This window comes from Schistocerca piceifrons, chromosome 1 (assembly GCF_021461385.2).
Source record: "Schistocerca piceifrons isolate TAMUIC-IGC-003096 chromosome 1, iqSchPice1.1, whole genome shotgun sequence".
Lineage (NCBI taxonomy): Eukaryota > Metazoa > Arthropoda > Insecta > Orthoptera > Acrididae > Schistocerca > Schistocerca piceifrons.
The window spans coordinates 1103549766-1103572793 of record NC_060138.1 but is presented as its reverse complement, the minus strand read 5'-3'; the positions used below and the strand labels follow the sequence as shown (position 1 = coordinate 1103572793).

The following is a 23028-nucleotide window of genomic DNA, read 5'->3' as shown; positions in this document are numbered from 1 at the left end:
CTGAGGCATGTTTCTTCTCCTGTGCCACCCAGCGGTTGTGGTCCCGGGCCATCTTCAGTTTCGCCAGGCCCCACTGCTGGTAGCCGATCATCTGGCCTTTCACCGGCGGAGGAAGCTGCCCCTGCTGACCAGCTCAGGAAGGTGGCAGACACAACTGTTGAGTTGATGGACCATGACTCACCACCTATTGATTGCAGCAGTAGTGCTCCCTTGAAGCCAGGCCCTCAGCAGGCATTGACATGACCCTTTCTTGTTTCTTCTTTTTCTTTTCATTTTCATAATGCACTTCTTCAATGGAATATTCACAGCATTCGGTCCAACCGAGAGGAACTAAAATTGCTCTTTCGAATGCACTGCCCACTTGTTGTAGGTCTCCAAGAAACGAAGTTATTCCCATGCGATCGTATTGACCTGGTACATTATACCTCTGTGCGTTTTGATCTACCCCCTGTGGCAGGTATTCCGGCTCATGGAGGGGTCATGTTGCTGGTCCGGGATGATGTCTACTACGATGCAATCACATTGCACACAGATCTGCAGGCAGTTACCGTCCGAATTACTCTCCTCACTTTCACATTTTCCATTTGTACTGCTTACACTCCATCATTGCCTTTACTAGGGCAGACATGATACACCTGATTGCTCAGCTTCCTACACCATTTTTGTTGATTGGAGACATTAATGCCCACCATCCCCTTTGGGGCTCTCCAGCGTCCTGCCCGAGAGGCTCCCTCTTGGCAGACCTTTTCAACCACCTCAATGTAGTCTGCTTAAATACTGGTGCACCTACCTTCCTTTCGGACACAACGCATACCTATTCCCACTTGGACCTCTCAATATCCACTATCCAACTTGCACATTGGTTTGAGTGGTATGCTCTGTCTGACACATACTCGAGCAACCATTTCCCCTGCGTAAAACCATCTTCTGCGTCACACCCCTTCTCCGTGTTCCACTAGTTGGAACATCTCCAAAGCTGACTGGGGGCTTTTCACCTCCCTGGTGACCTTCAATGATCAAAACTTCTCCAGCTGTGATAGTCAGGTTGCATACCTCACGGACGTTATTCTCACTGCTGCTAAATATTCCATCCCTCGTACTTCCTCTTCTCCACGTCAAGTCCCAGTCCCCTGGTGGACTACAGCATGCAGTGATGCTATTTGTGCTCGGTGATGCGCTTTACACACCTTCCAACACCACCCTAAGATGGCGAACTGTATCAGTTATAAACGACACCGTACACAATGTCGTCGTGTTATCAATGAAAGCAAAAAGGCTTGCTGGGTGGCTTTCACCAGCTCATTCAACAGTTTTACTCCTCCTTCGGTTGTCTGGGGTGGCCTGCGCTGACTATCTGGCACCAAGGTCCACTCCCCGACTTCTGGCCTGACTGTAGCGAATGCAGTCCTTGTGGATTTCTTCTTTGCACCTATAATCACATCTGGACTGAAGGTCATGTTTCCACATGCTGGCGTGAAGTAATTGTTGTTCCCATACCCAAACCAGAAAAGGACAAACACCTACCTTCCAGTTATAGCCCCGTCTCCCTTACCAGCTGCATCTGCAAGGTGATGGAACGCATGGTAAATTCTCAATTGGTTTGGCTCCTCGAATCTCGATGCCTTACCACTGTCCAATGCAGCTTTCGTAGGCGCTGCTCTGCTGTTGACCACCTAGTTACCATGTCAACCTTCATTATGAACAACTTTTTGCATAAGCGCCAGACGGTGGCTGTGTTCTTGGATTTGGAGAAGGCTTATGATATCTGTTGGAGGGTAGGCATTCTCCCTCCGCACCATGCACACTTGGGGCCTTTCGGTTGCCTCCCTCTTTTTATTAATGCATTTTTAATGGATCAAATATTCAGGGTACGTGTGGGTTCTGTTTTGTCAGATGCCTTTCGCCAGGAGAATGGGGTGCCCCAGGGCTCCGTTTTGAGCGTGGCCCTTTTTGCCATAGCTATCAATCCAATAATGGATTTCCTTCCATCTGACGTTTCAGGCTCCCTTTTTGTGGATGACTTTATGATCTTCTGCAGTGCTCAGAGAACATGTCTCCTGGAGTGCTGTCTTCAGTGTTGTCTAGACCGTCTATATTCCTGGAGTGTCGCTAACAGTTTCCATTTTTCTGGTGAGAAAACGGTCTGTATGAACTTCTCAAACAGTTTCTTCCACCATCCTTACATCTCGGTCCCGCTGCTCTTCCATTCATGGAGACAACAAAATTTTTAGGTCTTACATTTGACAGGAAACTTTGCTGGTCTCCACATGTGTCTTACATGGCTGCTTGCTGTACCCATTCCCTAAATGTCCTCCATGTTCTCAGCAGTACGTTATGGGGAGCATATCAAATGGTCCTGCCTCGCTTATATCGGTCCATTGTCCAATCAAAGCTGAATTATGGGAGCTTTGTCTACTCTTCTGCCCGGCCGTCAATCTTACGCTGTCTGAACCCTATCCACCATCGGGGGTTACATCTGGCGACTGCAGCATTCTACAACAGTCCTGTTGAGAGTCTGTGTGCCGAAGTTGCCACATTACTGCTAAACTACCAGCGCGATATGTTGCTTTGTTGGTACGCCTGCCGACTGATGTCAATGCCCGACCACCCATCATATTTCTCCTTCTTTGACGACTCTCTCGACTGTCAATATGGGCTGTATGCCTCTGTCCTGTTACCTCCTGGAGTTTGCTTTCATTGCCTGCTTCAGCAACTTGATTTTACCCTCCCTACAACTTTTCGGGTGGGTGAGACCCCGAAGCCACCTTGGCTCCAGGCTCAGGCTCGCATTCACCTTGAACTCAGCTCACTCCCAAAGGAGAGGACCGTGGATTCGATATACCACTCGAGGTTTGTTGAACTTCGTTTGAGGCTCGCTAATAACGTCTTTATTTACACAGATGGCTCCAAAACTACTGCTGGCGTCGGATGTGCCTTTGCAATTGGGGATGATACCTTTCAATACTAGCTCCTTGACCAGTGTTCAAGCTTTACAGCTGAGCTTCTTGCTCTCTATCAGGCTGTTCAGTATATCCACTGCCATCGTCATTCTCCCTATGCCATCTGCTCTGATTCTTTGAGCGCCATTCAGAGCCTCCGTGACCCATATTCGGACCACTCTCTCGTGCAACGAATTCAACGGTCTCATCAGTCGCTAGCTGATACCGGCGCTCATGCCCTTTTTTGTGTGGATTCCTGGACATGTTGGTGTGCCTGGGAACAAAGCTGCTGATGCTGCGGCCAAGGCTGCTGTCCTCCTGCCTCCGACAGCTTCCTTTTGTGTCCCATCAACTGATGTTAGTGGGGTTCTTTGTCGGCACGTTTCATCATTGTGGCATGAGGCTTGGTCCTCTCTCCAGAAAATAAGCTTAGGGCCATCAAACCAATCCTGATGGCTTGGACGACCTCCTCACACCCTTCCCAGCAAGAGGAAGGGCATTGCCGATTTAGCCACCGCTACCTGTTGTCCGGTGACCCCGCCCCGCAGTGCCCCTGTGGTCATCCATTGACAGTGCACCATGTTTTATTGTCCTGTTCCTGTTTTATTCACTCTCATGTTGTCCTGTGTCTGCCGTCTACCTTACAAGAACTTTTAGCTGATGACGCTCAAGCAGCTGTTCGTGTCCTTATTATTACATTGACGGACTTGTCCAAAGAGATCTAACTCTTTTATTTTGTTTATCTGAGTCTTTGTAAGTACTTTCTAGTGTTGCCCCCTTGCATTTTTCTACGCTATTAGTGCACTAATGTTTGTGACTGGACTCTAATGACCTTAGTAGTTGAGCGCCCTAAACCAAGCCCCCCACCCTTGTGTGCCAGGACCGTTCTGATCAGATGCGTCCGTTGCAATAACTATCTGCTTTGTTGGATCAAAATGTGCGAGGCACGGGGCCATCAACAACTGGGATTTCGGCCTGTGGAAGATGCACTTGCAAGCTGGTGTCCAGTGTAAAGGCACTCCTTTCTTGCACAAGTGGGATGAGGAGTCAGTTTCTGTTGCTGCTGTGGGTAAGAACTTTTGATAACATGATATCTTCCACAGAAAGGAACAAATTTCTTAAGCATTATTAGTATGGGAAGTTTGATTATGGCTTCGTCATGTTCATCCAGTGGACAAATGCTTGAGCTGGAAATGATGTGGCTAAGGTAGTCAGTCTCAGGCTGGAAAAACAACACTTTTCTTTTGTTCATTTTAGGCCAGCTTCCCTTAAGACGCTGAACAAATATTTCGGGTTGTGAAGGTGTTCCTCCATGGTTCTCCCTGTTCCAATGATGTCATCTAAATAGTTAATGCTTCCATCCACTTTGAGTACTAATTGTTCCAAAAACCGCTGACAGATGGTGGGGGTATTTGCTATACCAAACATTAGGCATTTCAAATGATAAAGCCCATGTCACACATTAAGTGTAAGAAACTGTTGAGATTCTACATCAAGTGGAAGTTGGAGGTATGTATCCACTAGGTCTATTTTAGAGAAGAAGTTTCCACCTTTTAATTTTGACAATAATTATTCTGGCTTCAGAATAGGATATGTCTAAATTTCTGAATGGGGGTTGACAGTTACTTTAAAATCACTGTGCAGGTAGATCTCCCCCAATGGCTTTCACACTATGACTAATGGGGTAGCCCATTGACTAGAAGGAATAGGTTCTAGAACTCCAGTTGTTAGGCAATCCAATCCTTTCTTTACTTGGTCTCTGAGAGCTAACAGAACGATGTGGGCTCAAAAGTACTGAGACCGTGCATTGCATTTCAGTGCAATGTGCACCTCAAAATCGCCTGCAGTGCCAAGTTGTGGGTGAACAGGTCCTCATAATCCTGGCAAAGTGTCTCTAGGTCTGAGTATGGAACATCTTCGTATACCAAATTCACAGAATCATCTATTTGAATACCCAAAGTTCTGAAAAGAGTCAAATCCAAACAAGTTCTCAGTGGAATAACTGTTAACGACTAAGAAGGTTGTGTGGCAGATGACCTATGATATGTCATTGGCAGTTCAACCTGACTACATCCTGGGATGGTATATTCATTATACACCATTAGATGTCTCTTTGTTTCCTGCAAGGTAGGAGCTCCAAGTTTCAAATAGGTACCGTAGTTCAGCATGTTCATGGCTGTGCCAATTCTACTTGTAATTGACCTGGTTTCTCTGCAATTTGGACTTCTATGAAAAGGTTATTTAAGGTCTTTTGATGGTCTATAGTGGCTACCAGATTAACATCCATCTGTTGGGCTGGAGGCTGTCTTGCATAAGCCTTTACTTTGATGTTTTCTAAAACATGACGGCAATCGTTTCAGTACCCAAGACTGGGTTGATCAGGTCAAGTGGGGTGGAGGACTTTGTTGGTTAATGAGACAGCATCCCACGTGTACAGTTGCTATGTCCTCGTGTGGTCATTGGCTGCTAGCTAGGATGTGTTTACAGTAATGTTACACGTTGATCCACACCTCCAATTTCTTGCCTACTGCTCGGGTCACTTTGAAGCTTTGTGCTAAGTCCAAAACTCTGTCTAATGATGGGTCATCAAGTTGAAGTGCCTCATGCTGAAAATCCCTATCTGGAGTACCCTGGATGATCATGTTCCTGATCATATCCTCTGCATGTGACTCCTTACTTTTGGGGGTAACAAAATGACATTTTCATGCTAAATCTAGCACCTCTAAGCCCCATTCTCTATGAATCTGGTTTAGTTTTTTCTCGCATCAGTAAAATGCTATCCAGGGGAAAATAATGCCCCAGGTAATATTTAGTCTGCAACAAACGAATATTTGAAAAGATGAGCTATGAAGCCTTAGATAAGGGGGCCAATTTGCACAGTAGCCAATAAATCTTAGGTTTTGACCATTACATAAACAAAGATTTCATGAGGCTGGCAGCAGTTACCTTGAAGGCATGGAAATGCTCTAATAATCTTTATTTGCAGGCTTTCCAGTCCTCTAAAGGCTTCTCAAAGGAAGGTAAAGCCAACAATTGCTGTGTTATAAGAACGTAGGCTTCTGCGGCCGGTATAATAGTGATTAAAATTCTTCTGGGTATTATGCCGCGTCATCGCTAAAAACTAACAACAATAATAAACTAAAACTGACATTTCAGCCGAATTGCAATGGGCTTCCTCAGGGCACGAGGAAGGCCATTGCAATTCAGCTGAAATGTCGGTTTTAGTTTATTATTGTTGTTAGTTTTTAGCAATGACACGGCATAATACCCAGAAGAATTTTAATCACTTGCTGTGTTGCTTGTGTCTGCAGTAAACTTTGAAGAAATGGTTGGAGGGTGTTCAGTAGCAGCTTCTGGTCCTCATCCTGCTGATGAATAAGTTGCGCAAGTAGAGCTTCCATTGTAGATGGTCACTGGCTCATTGCCATTTTATTGCTGTATAACTAGGCATTACACTATAAATATATCACCATTCTCAGTTTATTGATGCAATACTGATACAAATTATTCTGTTACTAAGTGCCAAGTTGTAGATGAACATTTCATGGAAAATTATATAAATTGATGGTAATTGTCCCAATGTCCAGGAAGAGCAAGTGAAATGTAGAATTTTGGCAGAAGTCACAAGTCCGTTGACATACTAAGCCTAGTGAACATTGAACACCAAGTTCCAGTATAGCATTCGGACTCTAAGTCCAAAGCACAGCTGAATCAACATTGAACAGCTGGTCTATCACAGCGTCACATTTCTGAGTTGTGGAGTAGAAACATAGCATGATGAGACCTAGCTTGTAGACATCATCAGCAGCATTAAATAAGGCTCCATAGTTAATGGAACTGACGACTGTGGTCACTGTATTTTCCCAGCCAATCACTGAGTGTTACGGGTGCCCAATTGCTGTGTTTTGAAATGCATGCATGCAAAGGCAGCCTGCAATGTTGATAGGGGGCCATGCATGGAGAAGTGTGGCCAACGGTGTGTTTCTCGGCCGCTCATAATGGAGCATGTCGTTGCTCAGTGTGGAAATTTAATAGTAGTGGATATCACATGCACCTAAGGAAGGTCATACAGTCTCGGTAGTACACTGCCATATGGTCTTAAGTGCTTGTGGTCTCTGGAAGTAATGAGGAAAGATTTGGGAATGTACATGTCTTCCATTCCACATGTGCTGTAGGGTCGTGATCAATCTGGCAAGTATGTAGGCACTAAGTAGGCCATACATCTTCTCCAAGTATGAACTATAAGGTCTTTAACATCACTGTGTCCAGCTCCTCTGAGAGATTTCATGGTGCTGCCCTTTCTTCAGAGGTTATATTACTGCATTGAGGAAGAGCTTTCAAAAGAGCACAGCAGGTTTCCCTTTTATTTCTTTGGCACGAAGTTGGTCTTCCTTTATGGCTTATAGTAAGTAATAGTGACACCCCCAAATATGATTTAGCCAAAGACCTCGCTTTCTTGCTGAGATCATTGGTTGGCAAATGTCCGTGCCATACACGGAACTCAGCTGATTTTGTCAACAGACTGGAGGCTGTCCACCCAAGAAGTTTAGACCTTTAAGTGAGTTTTGATGTAGTACATCTTTTTGCAATGGTACCTCTTGCTGATTCTTTAGCGCTGATTGGTAAACAGTTTCAGGTGGGCATCACTGCTTTGTTTCAGCATGTTCTTTCTTCAACATATTTTATGTTTAACCAAGAATATTTTGAACAGACTGACAGCGTCACCATGGGCAGCCTCTTGTCTCCCCTCGTGGCTAACTTTTTTATGGAGGATTTTGAGGAAAGGCACTTGAGTGAGTGCTTGTTAAACCACTTGTTTTTTCGAGGTATGTGGATGATACTTTCATACTGTGACCCAACAGAGAAGATAAGTTAATGGAGTTTTTACATCATCTTAACTCCATTCATGAGAACATTCATTTTACTATGCAATTAGAGAAAAATAGTTGTCTCCTATTCCTGGATGCTTTGGTTAGATGGAAGAGTGACAGCTTTCTGGGACATTCTATTTATCATAAGCCCCCTCACACTGATTTGTACTTACACTCTCAAAGTTGTGGTAACCCATCCCAAACTATGAGTGTGCTTAAAACCCTTGTACACAGAGCCCATATAGTGTTGGATGCAGATAGTTTGCCTGAAGAGCTTGCACATTTAAAGACAGTGTTCAGAGACAATGGATACTCTACCTGGCAAATTAACAGGGCATTCTTAGTTAATACCAAGAATTTGGAAGTGGATAAAGAGGAGAATGCGCCAGCAAAGTCCAAAACATTTCTTCCCTTTGTTGGAAATATATCCTTCAAAATAGCAAGAACCCTTAGTAATTTTCAGGTGAAAGTGATTTTCTGCCCACCATCTAAGATTTCAAACCTGCTGGAATCAGAGGACAATTTGTTATTGCAGAAGGTGGGAATATACAAAATACCCTGCCAGGGTGGTATGGCCTATATAGGACAATCAACGCACACAGTAGAAAAAAAGCTGCATGGAACATAAATATTGCATTCACCTTCTGCAACCCAGCAAGTCTGCAATTGTGGAACATTGTATCACCAACAGACATTCAGTGGAATGTAACAAATCATTAATTTTGGTCACAGCAACATCATTTGAGACTCCTTCATAGAAGAATCCATTGAAATACACATCATGGAAAATCTAATTAACCGTGGCAGCAGCAGCAGCTGGGTAATGTGTAGAATCCTGTCATCTCTGAGATTTGCTCCAGACGATGACACCAGAATACTCTGATGACTGGAGCGAGCAGCAATGCCAAAGACAGCTGAACTTTGCTGTTACACCAGCGATGGTGGTGCCATGGTGTGGTCTTTCTCCCACCACGATTCCGGTGCATGCGCAGCAATACTTTCAGCATGTTATCTAAGTCAGAGCAGAGAATGTCTCCATCAGTCTTAAATAGCTCACCTGAAGATGACTGGCAGGTGTCCAATTGAAATATCTTGGAGTGAAGTTACTATGTCTGGCTGCAATCCTGAAATCTCTTCAAGCATTTAATTTGCTGGTAAAATTTTAAATTTCACAAGTTTTCATCTATTGGAAGGAGGAAGTTAGATGTATTTTATGTGTCCTAAAAACCGGTATGTCCTGTAGCCCACCTTCCAAACAACTATGATTATGGAAGTTTCTTCTTTATTTACACTCAATTGTCAACTACACAAATAAGAAAATTAGCAAAACTACAAGTTAAACAAACAGCCAAAGTGGCCATGTGTGTGTGAGTTGTGCTTAAGTGAATGTGTGTATTTTTCCTGTTTCCAAAGAAGGCCTTTGAACTGAAATCTTAAATGTTTAATGGTCTTTTCATTGTGTCTATCTGTGACTCAACATCTCCTCTATGCAGTGGGTAGCAGTTATCCTTTTCATAACACTGTTGTTAAGTGCACAATCAAATGACTGACCAGCCCACTACTAGACTGAGTAAAACCCAAAATGGTCATACAAATATAGACATTAAACTTCTCAATGTACTTTGTCTCAAGCATATACAGTCCCATTAGAGATTTTCAGGAATGTTATACACAACTGGCTAAAAAGGCACTTTACACAGTATAGAAATTAATGGGTTATCAGAGAAAGATATTACATTTTGATTGTCATTACTTTTATTTTTTATGTTAATTTGTATGTTACACTTTTGCCCTTACTGTTGGGTTTTAAAGTTATACAATATACAGCTTGTACAAAGTATTTGTCTTTATTCTTGTGCTTTACTGTTCTCCAGTTCACATTGTGTTCCATAGAACTGTACTATATATAATTTGGTTTGTACAAAGTATGATTACATTAAATAGTGATGAATAAATTGAAGTTCGGATTGAAAAATGTACATTCTGAATGATATTTATCCTTCTGTCTAATCCAGGCATTAAAAGCATTAGTTACTCGTTCATACCAGACTTGTAAGTTTTAAGACACGGTCAAGCCTCAAATCCTAAATTAATTTTTGTTATGATAAGTGATTGAAAGGATTTCTGCTTTGTAGTGGAATTAGTGTTTTATCTTTTCTTCTTTTTCAGGGTTCCTTCATTTTTAAGTTTGTGTGATTTTTCACTTCCCAGAGTATATAAAAAAACTAATAGCACATTTAACGTAACTAGGTAGATAAAAAAAATCTATTCATCATGTGGTGGCAGGAGGATATACATGTAAAAAAAAAAGGTTTTACTTATGCAAGCTTTCAGAGCTGTGGGGAAGAAAAAGGGGTGAAGGGAAAGGAACTAGAGAGGTTTAGGAAAATGGGGAAAAGGGATAGATCCCTCTTCTTTCCTTTCAACCCTTCAGCTGGAAGGAGGAGCCACTGGTTCCAAAAGCTTGCATACGGGAAACATTTTTTTTCTCCTGGTGTTGCTTGGTGAGTAGATTTTTTTATCTATACAGTTACATCATATTGTCAAAAATTGCTTATATTCGTTGTTATTATAGCACATTTATTTATAACTTAAGTTTTTTTAAAACAAATAACACATTTATTTATAAGTAAGATTTGTTTTACATTTTACAAGCCTAAAGAATTATTTATAGTCTGGCTGTATGGAGTACTGCGAACAGTTGGTGCATATGGAAATTGAATTTAGTCTTAAACACCATTAACAATAAATAACAGAATAGCATGTGCATCTTTCCAGTTTTGCTTTATTTATATTTTAGCTGAGGTTGAAAGTAGCAGAGTCCAATCACTATCATACTAGCTTACTGAAGTAATGTACAGTGTGCACGTACAGAAATAGCAGGAGTCAAACCAGAGAAAATGATGAAATTGAATTATATGTTAAGGAATTAAAAGATTTTTCAGCCATGAACAGCAAATAAACTCACAGTTCATCAGTTTCCATTCATCCTTTCCAGGGATTCCTGTACCCTTCAATACACACTCTACTTTCATTATGGGTGACACCAGAAGAAAGTGGGCTGTTGGGGACTATAGTTTATGCAGGTAAGCTAGTTTAACTTGCTTTATTAGTTAGGTAGTTCGGCTTACTGGTCTGGCAGTAAAGCACTTGACTGGAAACTGAGAGGTCTCAGTATCAAATCCCAGTCAGACCAAATATTCTTGAGTTTGTGTTTTAACCTAACGAGTCATGTGAGGAGTCACCAGGAATGATACAAGGTACAGGTTTCATGTTAAGCTGTAGGTACCTTTCCCTGACTGGATAGCCGAAGCACTGACGTCCAATTGAAAGATTTGCACCAGGCCATTGAGCCACAAAAAATTATTACATTATTATTTAGGCATATTACAAGCTTTAGTAGTTGATGAATATTGCAAAGCTCTGAAAATAATTCATTTATTTATCATTATAATGATGTACTTTGATGATTGCACAGGTTTTGGAAAAGCTTTTCATATAAGAAAGGTTGGGCATATCTGCAAGTAGAAGGTATTGAGTTACCCTTAATATGGATTCAAGAAGAGCTAATCTGCTGAACATTCCATCTATCATTTCACTGAATGCATATTAAACTATCCGAATGACAAGATGCTGGAATATTTTGTGATCAAAGTCGTTTGACTAGGCAGCTCACAACACTCTTTTGGAGAAATTTAAATTTTGTGGCTGTTGAGGTACAATGAGTGAGTGGTTCACATCATATTTAACTGACAGGAAGCAATGGGCAGCTCTCAGCATGAATCTTTTTCTATGTCAACATATACCTCTACATCCGTAGCCTGCAGACCACTGTGAAGTGGTGACAGAAGGTATGTCCCATTGCACTAGTTATTGAGGCTTTTTCCCATTCCATTCATGTATTGAGTGCAGCAAGAATGATTGCTTGAACAGCTCCATGCATGCTGGTAGTCTAATCTTGTCTTCACAAGCCTAATGCAAATGATATGAGAGGGCTGTAGTATATTCCTAGATCATTACATAAAGTTGGTTCTAGAAACTTTCTTCGTCTGCCAATTCAATTCTTTCAGTTCTTTCTGAGAGTCTCCCATGGGTCATACTAACCTGTGACCATTCAAGCTGCCCTTCTTTTTATCTGTTCAATATACCCTAGTAGTCCTATTCAGTATGGATACTACACACTTGGGTAATATTCTAGAATGGGTTACATGAGTGTTTCCGATGCAGTCTCCTTGTAGACTGATTGTATTGCCTTAGAATTCTCTCAACAAACCACAGTTTGCTACCTGCTTTACCTATTACTGAGTCTATGTGATCATTCCATTTCATACTCCTATAAATTGTTACACCCAAGTATTTGTATGGTTTGACAGATTCAAACAGTGACTCACCACTGCTATAGTTATAGGATATCACACACTTTTTTAATTTTGTGAAGTGTACAATTTCATATTTCTAAATATTTAAAGTGAATAACAATAACAACACTCATCATTCAATAACCATTCAAATTATCATAAAAATTATAACAGTTAAAAAGTTAAGAATGCTGAGATGTTTCCAAAAGCTACATAGCTGCATGAAGGTGCTTTTATTCACAACTACTGGTTTCACATCAGTATAGATGCATCTTCATGTTTATCTGTCAAGAATACCAATTTTTGAAATATTAGAAATACAGAACCATAGTATTGGCATTCAACAAAAAACAATGATGTATCCTCACAGTGGTTATATTCCCATAATGCAGGTGGACAATTTCAGAGTCCCAGTTTTCTGAATGTTATCCATATTCAGAGTCAAACCACAATGGTGGGTCATCATAATAAAATTGAGTACACCCAATGATTCTTGTCAAAATGTACAAAGCATGACTGCTAAATGAGCCAGGACCAGAAAAAAGTGGGGGAAAAAACTAATAATGAATGGGATGTTACTGTGAACAGAGATCAAATGCTGAAAAATTAACTAATGTCTAGGGGAAGTTCTGTAAGTACACGGGAAAGATCACCCAAATATAATACTCTATTATGGAACTAAAATGTTGAGAATGGAAGAAATCTGAAAAATAGCTTATTGGATAACACCTCATAGGATGTGTGATAAGATCCTATTGACACCAGCTGTATAAAACTAAAGAAGTAAAACTTAAATTCCCGTGTAATGTGTACATTTCCCCCATATTGCTATCAGGCTGACATGGTGTAGGTAGTCCATGGAGGTTAGTAATACATTGAAAGGCAGAAGGCCATGGTGCTTAGGAGAGAAACAAAGTAAACACATGAGCAGCTTCAAGGAGGAGATAATAACTAGTAAAACAACCAAAAGCTGGGACTCACATTATGTAACTTTAAAAAATCTGAAATTGTAGGTATAAAATAAAGAATAAAACATAATCTGGTTTATATTAGTATCTTAATATTATAAAATTGCCAAAGGAGTAGTATTTGAGTATTATGCAGTTGCTAAATTAATGTGAAAATCATCCGAATAGCTACTGGTCATAGCCCAGATAAGCAAAATTTGATAGATATTATTTATTCTATTCAACCTTTTCACTTTGCCTTCATCTACTACCAACATTCCTCAGAATAAAGAATGCTGGATGGATATTTTTCTTTTCCAACTTTCTGCCAACATATTCTGATACACTACCAAAATAAGGTACTCTGTGGTAACTTGGCCTGACACTATTTTGATCATATGGAATTAACTTGTGGCTGAACCAATAGTGTTTGCTGAATGGACAGAATGAGCAGACCTTTTCTTACTGAAGAGAAGATCAATAACGAAGTCACTAGTAAGAGGAGAAGATCTATAAAGATGAAAAGATTTCCCTGCTCTGTCCATTTAGCGAGCACTGCTGATTCAGCCACAACATTAATTCCATCTAATCAAAATAGTCTAGGGCCAAGTTATTACAGAGTACTGTATTTCAGCAGTGTATCAGAAAAATATCCATCTAGCATTTTTCATTCTGAGGAGTTTTGGTAGAAGAAAAAGGCATAATGAAAAGGCTGAATAAAATAAATATAAGGGTTCTGGGTTTTTTGATATTGCTTACAGTGGATGCTCCCAGAAATATGTAGATCAGATGGGGCACTATTTTAATATATGGTTGAAAAAAACACTGAAATCTTGCTGGCCCTAAATCAGCTATCCTAGCTCATCTAAAAGAAATAGGTCACTCTGTTTCCAATATTGAAAAAAAATTGTGTATTATATTTAAGGGAACAGAAGGAAACATTTTAAATATTTTGGATGCCAAACATATCACAAATACATAAAAGTGAGCCACAGTTTCAACTTTGAATAATCAGATTGAACTGAGATACTACAATATCATATTGAATCTTGATGATCTGAATTGTTGCTGCTAGCTACTAGGATGATTTTCATGTTAATTTAGTGATTGCACAATACTCAGATACCATTCCTTTGGTAATTTTATAATACTGAAGTACTGATGTGAAGCAGATTATGTTTTATTTTTTATTTTATACCTGCAATAAACTACAGATTTTTTGAAGTTATATAATGTGTTTCCCAGCCTTCAGTTGTTTTCCTAGTCATGATTTCCTCCTTGCAGTTGCTCATGTGTTTACTTTGTTTTTCTCTTAAGCATCATGGCCTTCCACCTTCTACTGTACTGCTAGCCACCATGGTTTGCTTAACCACATTGGCCTGTTAGCAATATGGTGGAAGTACACACATTACAAGGAATTTTAAGTTTTACTTCATTAGTTTTATATAGTTGGTGTCAAAAGGATCTTATTGTACATCCTATGAGGTGTTTTCCGGTAAGCTATTTTTAAGATTTCTTCCATTCTCGACACTTTGATTCCATACCTGAGTATTATTTTTGGATGATCTTTCCCATGTACTTATAGAACTTTCTCTAGATGTTAGTTAATATTTCAGCGTTTTGTCCCTGTTTACAGTAGTGTCTCACTCATTTTTAGTTCTTTCTTCTGCTTTATTATAGGCCTGGCTCATTCAGCAGTCAAGTGATGAGCATCTTTTGGGTGTACTCAATTTTATTATGATGACCCATCATTGTGGTTCGTCTCTTAACATGAATAATTTTCTGAAAGCTGGGACTCTGTAATTGTCCACCTGCATTATGACATGTAACCATTGTTAGCATGTGTTGCTGTTTTTTTGTTGAACGCCAATGCTGTGGTTCTGTATTTCTAACATTTCAAAAACTTGACAGATAAACATGAAGATGCATCTATACTGAGGTGAAACTAGTAGCTGCAAATAAAAGTACTTCCATACAGCTATGTAGATTTTGGAAACACCTCATCATTCTTGACTTTTTAGTTGTTATAATTTTATAATAATTTGAATGGTTGTTGAATGTTGTTATTGTTCCTGTTATTGTTAATGTCTCCGAGCCGTGATGGCCTCCTGAGAAAGGTGTTTGTATTTAAAGTGAGATGCCAATTTTTGCACAACTTTGAAATCTTATCACAATCTGACTGCATATCAGGCTGATTTTCTTATACAGTAATTCTTTGTAGATAAATGCATCATCTGCAAAAGGTCTGAAGTTAATATTATCTGCAAGGTCGTTAAGATAGAACATGAACAGCAAGAGTTCGAACACACTTCCCTGGGACACATCGGAAGTTACTTTTACATCTGTCATTGACTCACTATCCAAAATAATGTTGTGGATCCTCCCCACCATGAAATCTTCAATCCATTCACATGGATTGAAGATGGTACCCTGAAGGAACGGAATAATAAGTGTATGCGTGGAACTGAGTCAAATGCCTTTTGGGAGTCAAAAAACACTATCTGTTTGACTGCCTTGATCCATGGCATTCAGGACATCTTGTAAGAAAAGCACAAATTGGGTTTCATGTGGTTGATGTATTCAGAATTTGTGCTGGTTGGTATGAAGGAGGTCTCTGTGTTCGAAATACTTCATTATGTTTGAGCTCAGAATATCTTATAAGATTCTACAACAAATGAGTGTCAAGGATATGGTATGGTAGTTTCATGCATCACTTACGTTGCTCTTTTTGTAGATGAGAGTGATCTGCACTTTCTTTCAACCACTGGGCATAGTTATTGGTTCAACGGATCTTTGGTACATTATAGTTGAAAGAGTGCTATCTCAGCTTAAAATTCAGTATAGAAGCTAATAGGAATTCCATCAGATCCTGGAGCTTTGTTTGGTTTTAACAACTTCAGTTGTTTCACACATTTTTGCAGTGGTACACAAATTAAAGTGAACAATACTCTTGAGCTTTCTGTTGTAAAGGGAAATTTGAAAGCAGGTTACGCATTTCTGCTTTTGTTTTGCTGCTCTCAATTTTGGTTTTTGTCTCATCTGTGAATGACTGGACACTAACTTTGGTGCCATTAATAGCCTTTACATATGACCAAACTTTCTTTGAGTTTTTCGAAAGATGTTTCAGTACTATTTTGATATAGTAGTCATTGAAGGCTTCGTGCTTTGCCCTAATGACAGCTTACCTAAAAATTAACGATTTGGAAATAACTGATAGTAAACAGGTAGCAGACACATTTAACAACCACTTTCTAAATGTCACCTCTCAAATAGGTTGCAGTGGTGACCTAAGGGAAGCTGCAGATATTCTGAAACTTAACCTCCCACAATGTTTTAATGATATAAATGTAACACCCATAACTGTTAATGAAATAAAAAAAATAATTCACTCATTGAAAAGTAAAGGATCTTCAGGTATAGATAACATCTCCAGTAAACTGTTGAAAGCCTGCAGTAATGATGTAAGTGTAGTACTTGCTCACATTTGCAACACATCTCTTTATGAGGGAGTTGTTCCAGAGAGAACGAAATATGCCATTGTGAGACCTCTTTTCAAGTCTGGCGATGCTACAGATGTCAAAAATTATCGTCCTGTCTCTCTCTTAACAACATTTTCAAAGGTTCTTGAAAAGGCAGTGTATAACAGGATTGTGGCACATCTTGATAAACTTAATATTATTAACCACAGAGAGTTTGGTTTTCAAAAAGGGGTTTCCACAGAGCGTGCCATATATTCACTCACAAATGATGTCTTGGAGTCTATTAATATTAAGAAGTCACCAGTTGGTGTCTTCTGTGATATTTCCAAAGCCTTTCATTGTGTAAACCACAAGATACTCTTGGAGAAGGCCTATCATTACGGAATCAAAGGGCCTATAGGTAAATGGCTAAAATCATATCTTGAAGACATGAAACAAAATGTGGTTCTAAATGGCTGCAACAAAGGATCTTCTAATCTAGTGGATTCTGAATGGGGCAAAATTCAGCATGGAGTTCCCCAGGGATCTGTGCTTGGACCCTTGCTGTTTTTAATATATGTTAATGATTTACCCCTGTCCATTAGTAAAAATTGTGAATTCACAATGTTTGCTGATGATACAAGCATTGTCGTAGATGGTAAGTCTACTGCTGATCTGGAGACTGATTTCAATGATATACTCAGAGAAGTTACAGCTTGGTTTTCAATTAATTCTCTTTCAGTTAATATTAAAAAAAACTAATTTTATACAGTTCCACACAAAAAATAAAACTCTAGAAAATTTAGTAATTGCTCATGACAATCAGGAACTAGAACAGGTGCACTCCACTAAATTCCTGGGGGTTCACATTGACAGTAGGCTCAACTGGGAACAGCATGTGTCCCTTACTCTAAAAAGGCTTTCATCAGCAACTTTTGCTCTAAGAATCATTACTCATTTTGGGGACATCAACATTTTAAAATCAGCTTACTTTGGGTACTTTCACTCATTAATGAGTTACGGCATAATATTCTGGGGTAACTCACCAGCCTCAAAAAAAATCTTAACTGCTCAGAAGAGAGTCCAACACCCTGACTCCAATTTTGGTTGCTATGTATGTGAATTCCAGAAAATTTTATGTACAGTACGTCATTCCGTGTAGACCATTAATGGACAACTCTGGTATCTGTAAGTAATTTTCTTGACTGCAGTTGCATAATATTGGTTTTTTGAGATTAACATTTAAAATTTGTATTTGAACCTGTCATAAGTTGCAAAACAATCATCTTGTGCCTGAAATGGGTGTTTGTATGTCGGTACCATCAGCAACATTGTATTTTTTGTGTAGTCATTTAACATATTAGCTAGGTCACTGATATAGGTAAAAATGGAAACAACACCAATACCAAACTTTTTGGAACATCATATTTTATGTTTCCCATCTGGGTTTAGATTAAAAACTTGTATAAGATGTAAAGTTAATCTAAGTATTTTAAAAATTGCAAAATATAAATATTTCTCTTTGTAAGTTTCTGGCTTAAATTAAGATACTATCTGTAAAGGGAACTTTCTTTTCACATTGAATACTGTACCCAAATTGTAATGAATGTTTAATTATTTAGAACTGTCATGAGAATCAACAGTAATAATAATAATAATAATAATAATAATAATAATAATAATCAGAAGAAGAAGAGACAGTAACCATGATGAGAAGGACATTTACTGTAAACGAGTGTTTTCTGTAACAGGGGCTCAGCTGGGAACAATCATATCTATGCCTCTCTCTGGAGTCTTGGCTAGCAGCAGTCTTGGCTGGCCTTCTGTCTTTTATATATTTGGTGGAATTGCAGTAGCTTGGGGTATCTTATGTGCGATTGTTGGAGCCAGTAGCCCAGCGAAACACAAATTCATAACTGGTGAAGAGAGAAAATTCATTGAAGAATCTCATACAAACAGATCATCAGATAAGGTATTATTTTCATAATTATAATGATGTATGAAACTGTAAATATAACTTTATAAGTAAACTGCTCTGAGTTTCCATATCTCATTAAAATCACCAAGCCAATGTTGTGAATGTCCCTGCAATTATAAGAGGATGCTGAATGTTACTGTAAAATATATGGAGCTTTCCATCCAGGTCAGTATGTGTGACAGCTGTGTGCACATGTACTGACTGTCACAGTCTGGTAAATTCTCCTTCATCCCCACCTCTCGTTGAGCTGATAGATCCCTCTCAATGTGCAAACTTGGTGACCTACTGCTCTCCCCCCTTCTACCACTACTTTATCTGATTGTATTCCTAAGTGTTTATATGTGCTGTAATAAATATTGACCAGATGATCAATTTTTAACTCAGTTTAATATTTCCATATTACATTATTCTTAAATTATCATATTAATAGTCTAGTAATTTTTTTCCCAAGGGTAAACATTGTGGAGATCATTACCTCCTTGTGTCTGTTTTATACTTGTTGGTTAAAACAAATTGTTAGATATCCATGTTTGCAAAACAGTTATTTCTGAGTCTTTTTATATCCTAATCACATTTCAAGGAAGACATGTCACCTTTTATGGCCTCTCTGTCACTGTATGACAGTGCACGGTATGCTCGAAAAAGTCGTGTGCAAAAATATGTTTTTTTCATTGGATCATATCTCAGTTTCTAGTGATCACAGAGGTAAGGGGTGAAGCCTTGGGCTAGTGACCATTGGCATACCTATCGGAAGAACTAGCATACTGTAGCTATCTTACAGTACAGGGTCAAAATTTAAACATTAAACGCTTCCTCTAGCACAAACAAACTGAGTTAATCAGTTGGTTCTTTTGCATTAGATTTAGTCAGGGTAGGCTGTAGGTGGCATATAAAAGTATGACTTGCTCATGAGTGCTTCCTGAGAAAACTCTGAAAAATCATTTTTCGGTAAGAAAAATATCAGTTGTGGGGATAGCCACTTCTTTAACTTTTATTCATGGCAGATCATCAAAATTTTTAACATATGTTCTTAAGATGATTTTCTAAGGTAACCATGAAACTTTCAACAATATCATGATTTGTTATCGAGATCCAGAGGTACGAAGTTAGCATTCTTGAGCACATAAAATATGCATGTAATATCAGGTCTGAGGGGTAAATGTAGTTTAACTGACATAGTGAACACATGGAAAGGGTAGTAGCATCATTGCAAGGGTTCTGAGATCATCAGACAGTGTTTTGAGTCAGTGTGTTTTCACCAATAAAACTTTATGGTGTGCTGTCTCTGTGTAATGGGCACTTACTGCATATAGAAATATGCCCAAAGGGGTACTGCAGAGATACAAAGTGGACTACAAAGGTTTTTAACTTCCCTGGAAGGAACTTTAAATGATAGCCAAAAATTATGTAAAACTGGAAAGACTGTTAATTCAATAAAATATTTCTAGTAACATTTTTACTCTCTTAAGATACAATTCATAAGATGGACAGATGAATTTCAATCACTGAGCAAAGTATCCAGAAAAATTTAAAGCAAGAAATTTTGTGTGACCTTGTATTATACATATTTACTTCTTGTTCATGTGTCAAAGTATATAAATATGTCAAAGTATATGAATAAACAGTCAGGGCATTACAGAGCTATAGAATTCGTTTTATATAAGCAGCAAACCTTGCTGTAACAGGGAAAAGATGGGTACCAGTAGAAAAATGCTTCTGCCAGAGCACAAGAGGGGCAAATATGTTCCTTTTTAAAAGATTTTTGACAGAAAAGTGGGGGACCAGCTGCCTTAATTCCCATCCTGCCTTTGTGGCAGGTGAACATAATTCACACTTTTTTGTGCAGTAAGAGAGAAGAGAGAGAGAGAGAGAGAGAGAGAGAGAGAGAGAGAGAGAGAGAGAGAGAGAGGGAGAGAGATGGATGGTGATAGAAGCAGTGGGAGCAAAAGAGAGAGAAGACAGTGGAGGTAAAAAATACAGATGAACGGAGACCATACATATACTTGGGGGCTCTGGATCCTCCCAGACTGGCGAACTTTAATACATAGCGATAGGGGAGTTGGAATTTGGACCAAAAATTTAAACACATGAATACAATGGAAAAAATTAGTTGAACCCCCACAGTCTGTGAGCTGCCAAGGTTTGGTGGGGATAGTGGCAGTGGGAAAGAAAGAAAAAAGGATACAGTGTAAGTGAGAGAGGAGACAGTGGTAGCAGGATATACTGTAAATCAGTGAGGGGTAAAAAGAGACAATTGGAGAGATACTTATACAGACAGTTGTAGTAAGATGGAGATGGTGAATATGAAGGCTTAACTACAATGGGAGACTGAGTAGAAGGATTTAGAAAGTTATGTGTTAAAAGAGCGCAAATATGTTTGCATGCCAATGTTTTTGGTGCAGAAAGCAGAATGAGGTTTGAGGCAGCTGTTTCTCCACTTTTCTGTCCCTATCTTTTAAATAGGAACATATTTGCCTTTTTGTGTTCCAACAGGACCATTTTTCCATTGGTACAATTTTATTTGAGATTTGTTTAACATGAAAGTGGCCAGATTTTTTACCCAACTTTTCGTTGACAGTAATGTTTTTCTAATATTTATCATAAGACTTTGGTATCATACACCACAACATCTGCCACTTATACCTACATCACTATTGTAGATTATTTTTATGTTTTGATCCCACAAACAATTCAAAATAAAATTTCTGGTCAGTAAATAAAAAATGTCCATTGAAGTTAAACAAGTACTTTGTTGTTGTTGTTTATATTGTTATGGTCTTCATTCCAGAGACTGGTTTGATGCAGCTCTCCATGCTACTCTATCCTGTGCAAACTTCTTCATCTCGAAGTACCTACTGCAACCTACATCCTTCTGAATCTGCTTAGTGTATTCATCTCTTGATCTCCCTCTACAATTTTTACCCTCCACGCCGTCCACCAATACTAAATTGGTGATCCCTTGATGCCTCGGAATATGCCCTACCAATTGATCCCTTCTTCTAGTCAAGTTGTGCCACAAATTCCTCTTCTCCCCAATTCTATTCAGTATCTCCTCATTAGTTACATGATCTACCCATCTAATCTTCAGCATTCTTCTGTAGCACCACATTTTGAATGGTTCTATTCTCTTCTTGTCTAAACTATTTATCGTCCATGTTTCACTTCGATAGATGGAAACACTCCATACAAATACTTTCAGAAATGACTTCCTGATATTTAAATCTATACTCGATGTTAACAAATTTCTCTTCTTCAGAAACACTTTCCTTGCCATTGCCAGTCTACATTTCATGTATTCTCTACTTTGACCATCATCAATTATTTTGCTCCCCAAATAGAAAAACTCATCTACTACTTTAAGTCTCTCATTTCATAATCGAATTCCCTCAGCATCACCTGATTTAATTTGACTACATTCCATTATCCTTGTTTTGTTCTGTTGATGTTCATCTTCTAACCTCCTTTCAAGGCACTGTCCATTCTGTTCAACTGCTCCTGCTCCTCCATGTTCTTTGCTGTCTCTGACAGAATTACAATGTCATCAGCAAACCTTTTTTTTTTTTTTTTTTTTTTTTTTTTCCTCCTGCTTGCTCAATACACAGATTGAATAACACCAGAGATAGGCTACAACTCTGTCTCACTCCCTTCTCAAGTTTTATTCTCTTTCATGCCCTCGACTCTTATAACTGCCATCTGGTTTCTGTACAAATTGTAAATAGTCTTTCACTCCCTGTATTTGACCCCTGCCATCTTCAGAATTTGAAAGACTGTATTCCAGTCAACATTGTCAAAAGCTTTCTCTAAGTCTGCAAATGCTAGAAAAATAGGTTTCCTTCCTTAATCTAATTTCTAAGATAAGTCTTAGGGTCAGTCATAATATTGCCCTCAAGTGCATTTCCCTTGTATAGACCCTCTATATACTTCTTCCACCTTTCTGCTTTCCCTTCTCTGCTTAGAACTGGTTTCCCATCTGAGCTCTTGATATTCATACAGGTGGTTGTATTTTCTCCAAAGGTCTCTTTAATTTTCCTGTGGGCAGTATCTATCTTATCCCTAGTGATATATGCCTCTACATCCTTACATTTGTCCTCTAGCTGTTAAGCCATTTTGCACTTCCTGTTGATCTTACTTTTGAGACGTTTGTATTCCTTTTTGCTTGCTCCATTTTCGCATTTTTATGTTTTCTCCTCTCATCAATTAAATTTAATATCTCTTCTGTTACCCAAGGATTTCTACTAGCCCTTGCCTGTTTACCTACTTGATCGTCTGCTGCCTTCATTACTTCATCTCTCAAAGCTACCCATTCTTCCTCTACAGTATTTGTTTCCCCCACTCTTGTCAATTGTTCCCTAATACTCTCTCTGAAACTCTCTACAAACCCTGGTTCTTTCAGTTTATCTAGGCTCCATCTCCTTAAATTCCCACTTTAATCTACTGTTCATAACCAACAGATTGTGGTCAGAATACACATCAGCCC

At 39.1% G+C, this 23028-nt stretch overlaps 1 protein-coding gene across 1 annotated transcript in view; it reads left to right on the top strand.

Annotated features, from left to right (window-relative positions):
• Positions 1–23028, top strand: part of LOC124798820 (putative inorganic phosphate cotransporter) — a 220710-nt gene that overhangs the window by 133408 nt on the left and 64274 nt on the right. Inside the window, exons 4-5 of the mRNA XM_047262353.1 lie at positions 10809–10896; positions 18325–18545. Of these exons, the coding sequence (XP_047118309.1) occupies positions 10809–10896; positions 18325–18545 (309 nt within the window). The remainder of the gene's footprint in view (positions 1–10808; positions 10897–18324; positions 18546–23028) is intronic.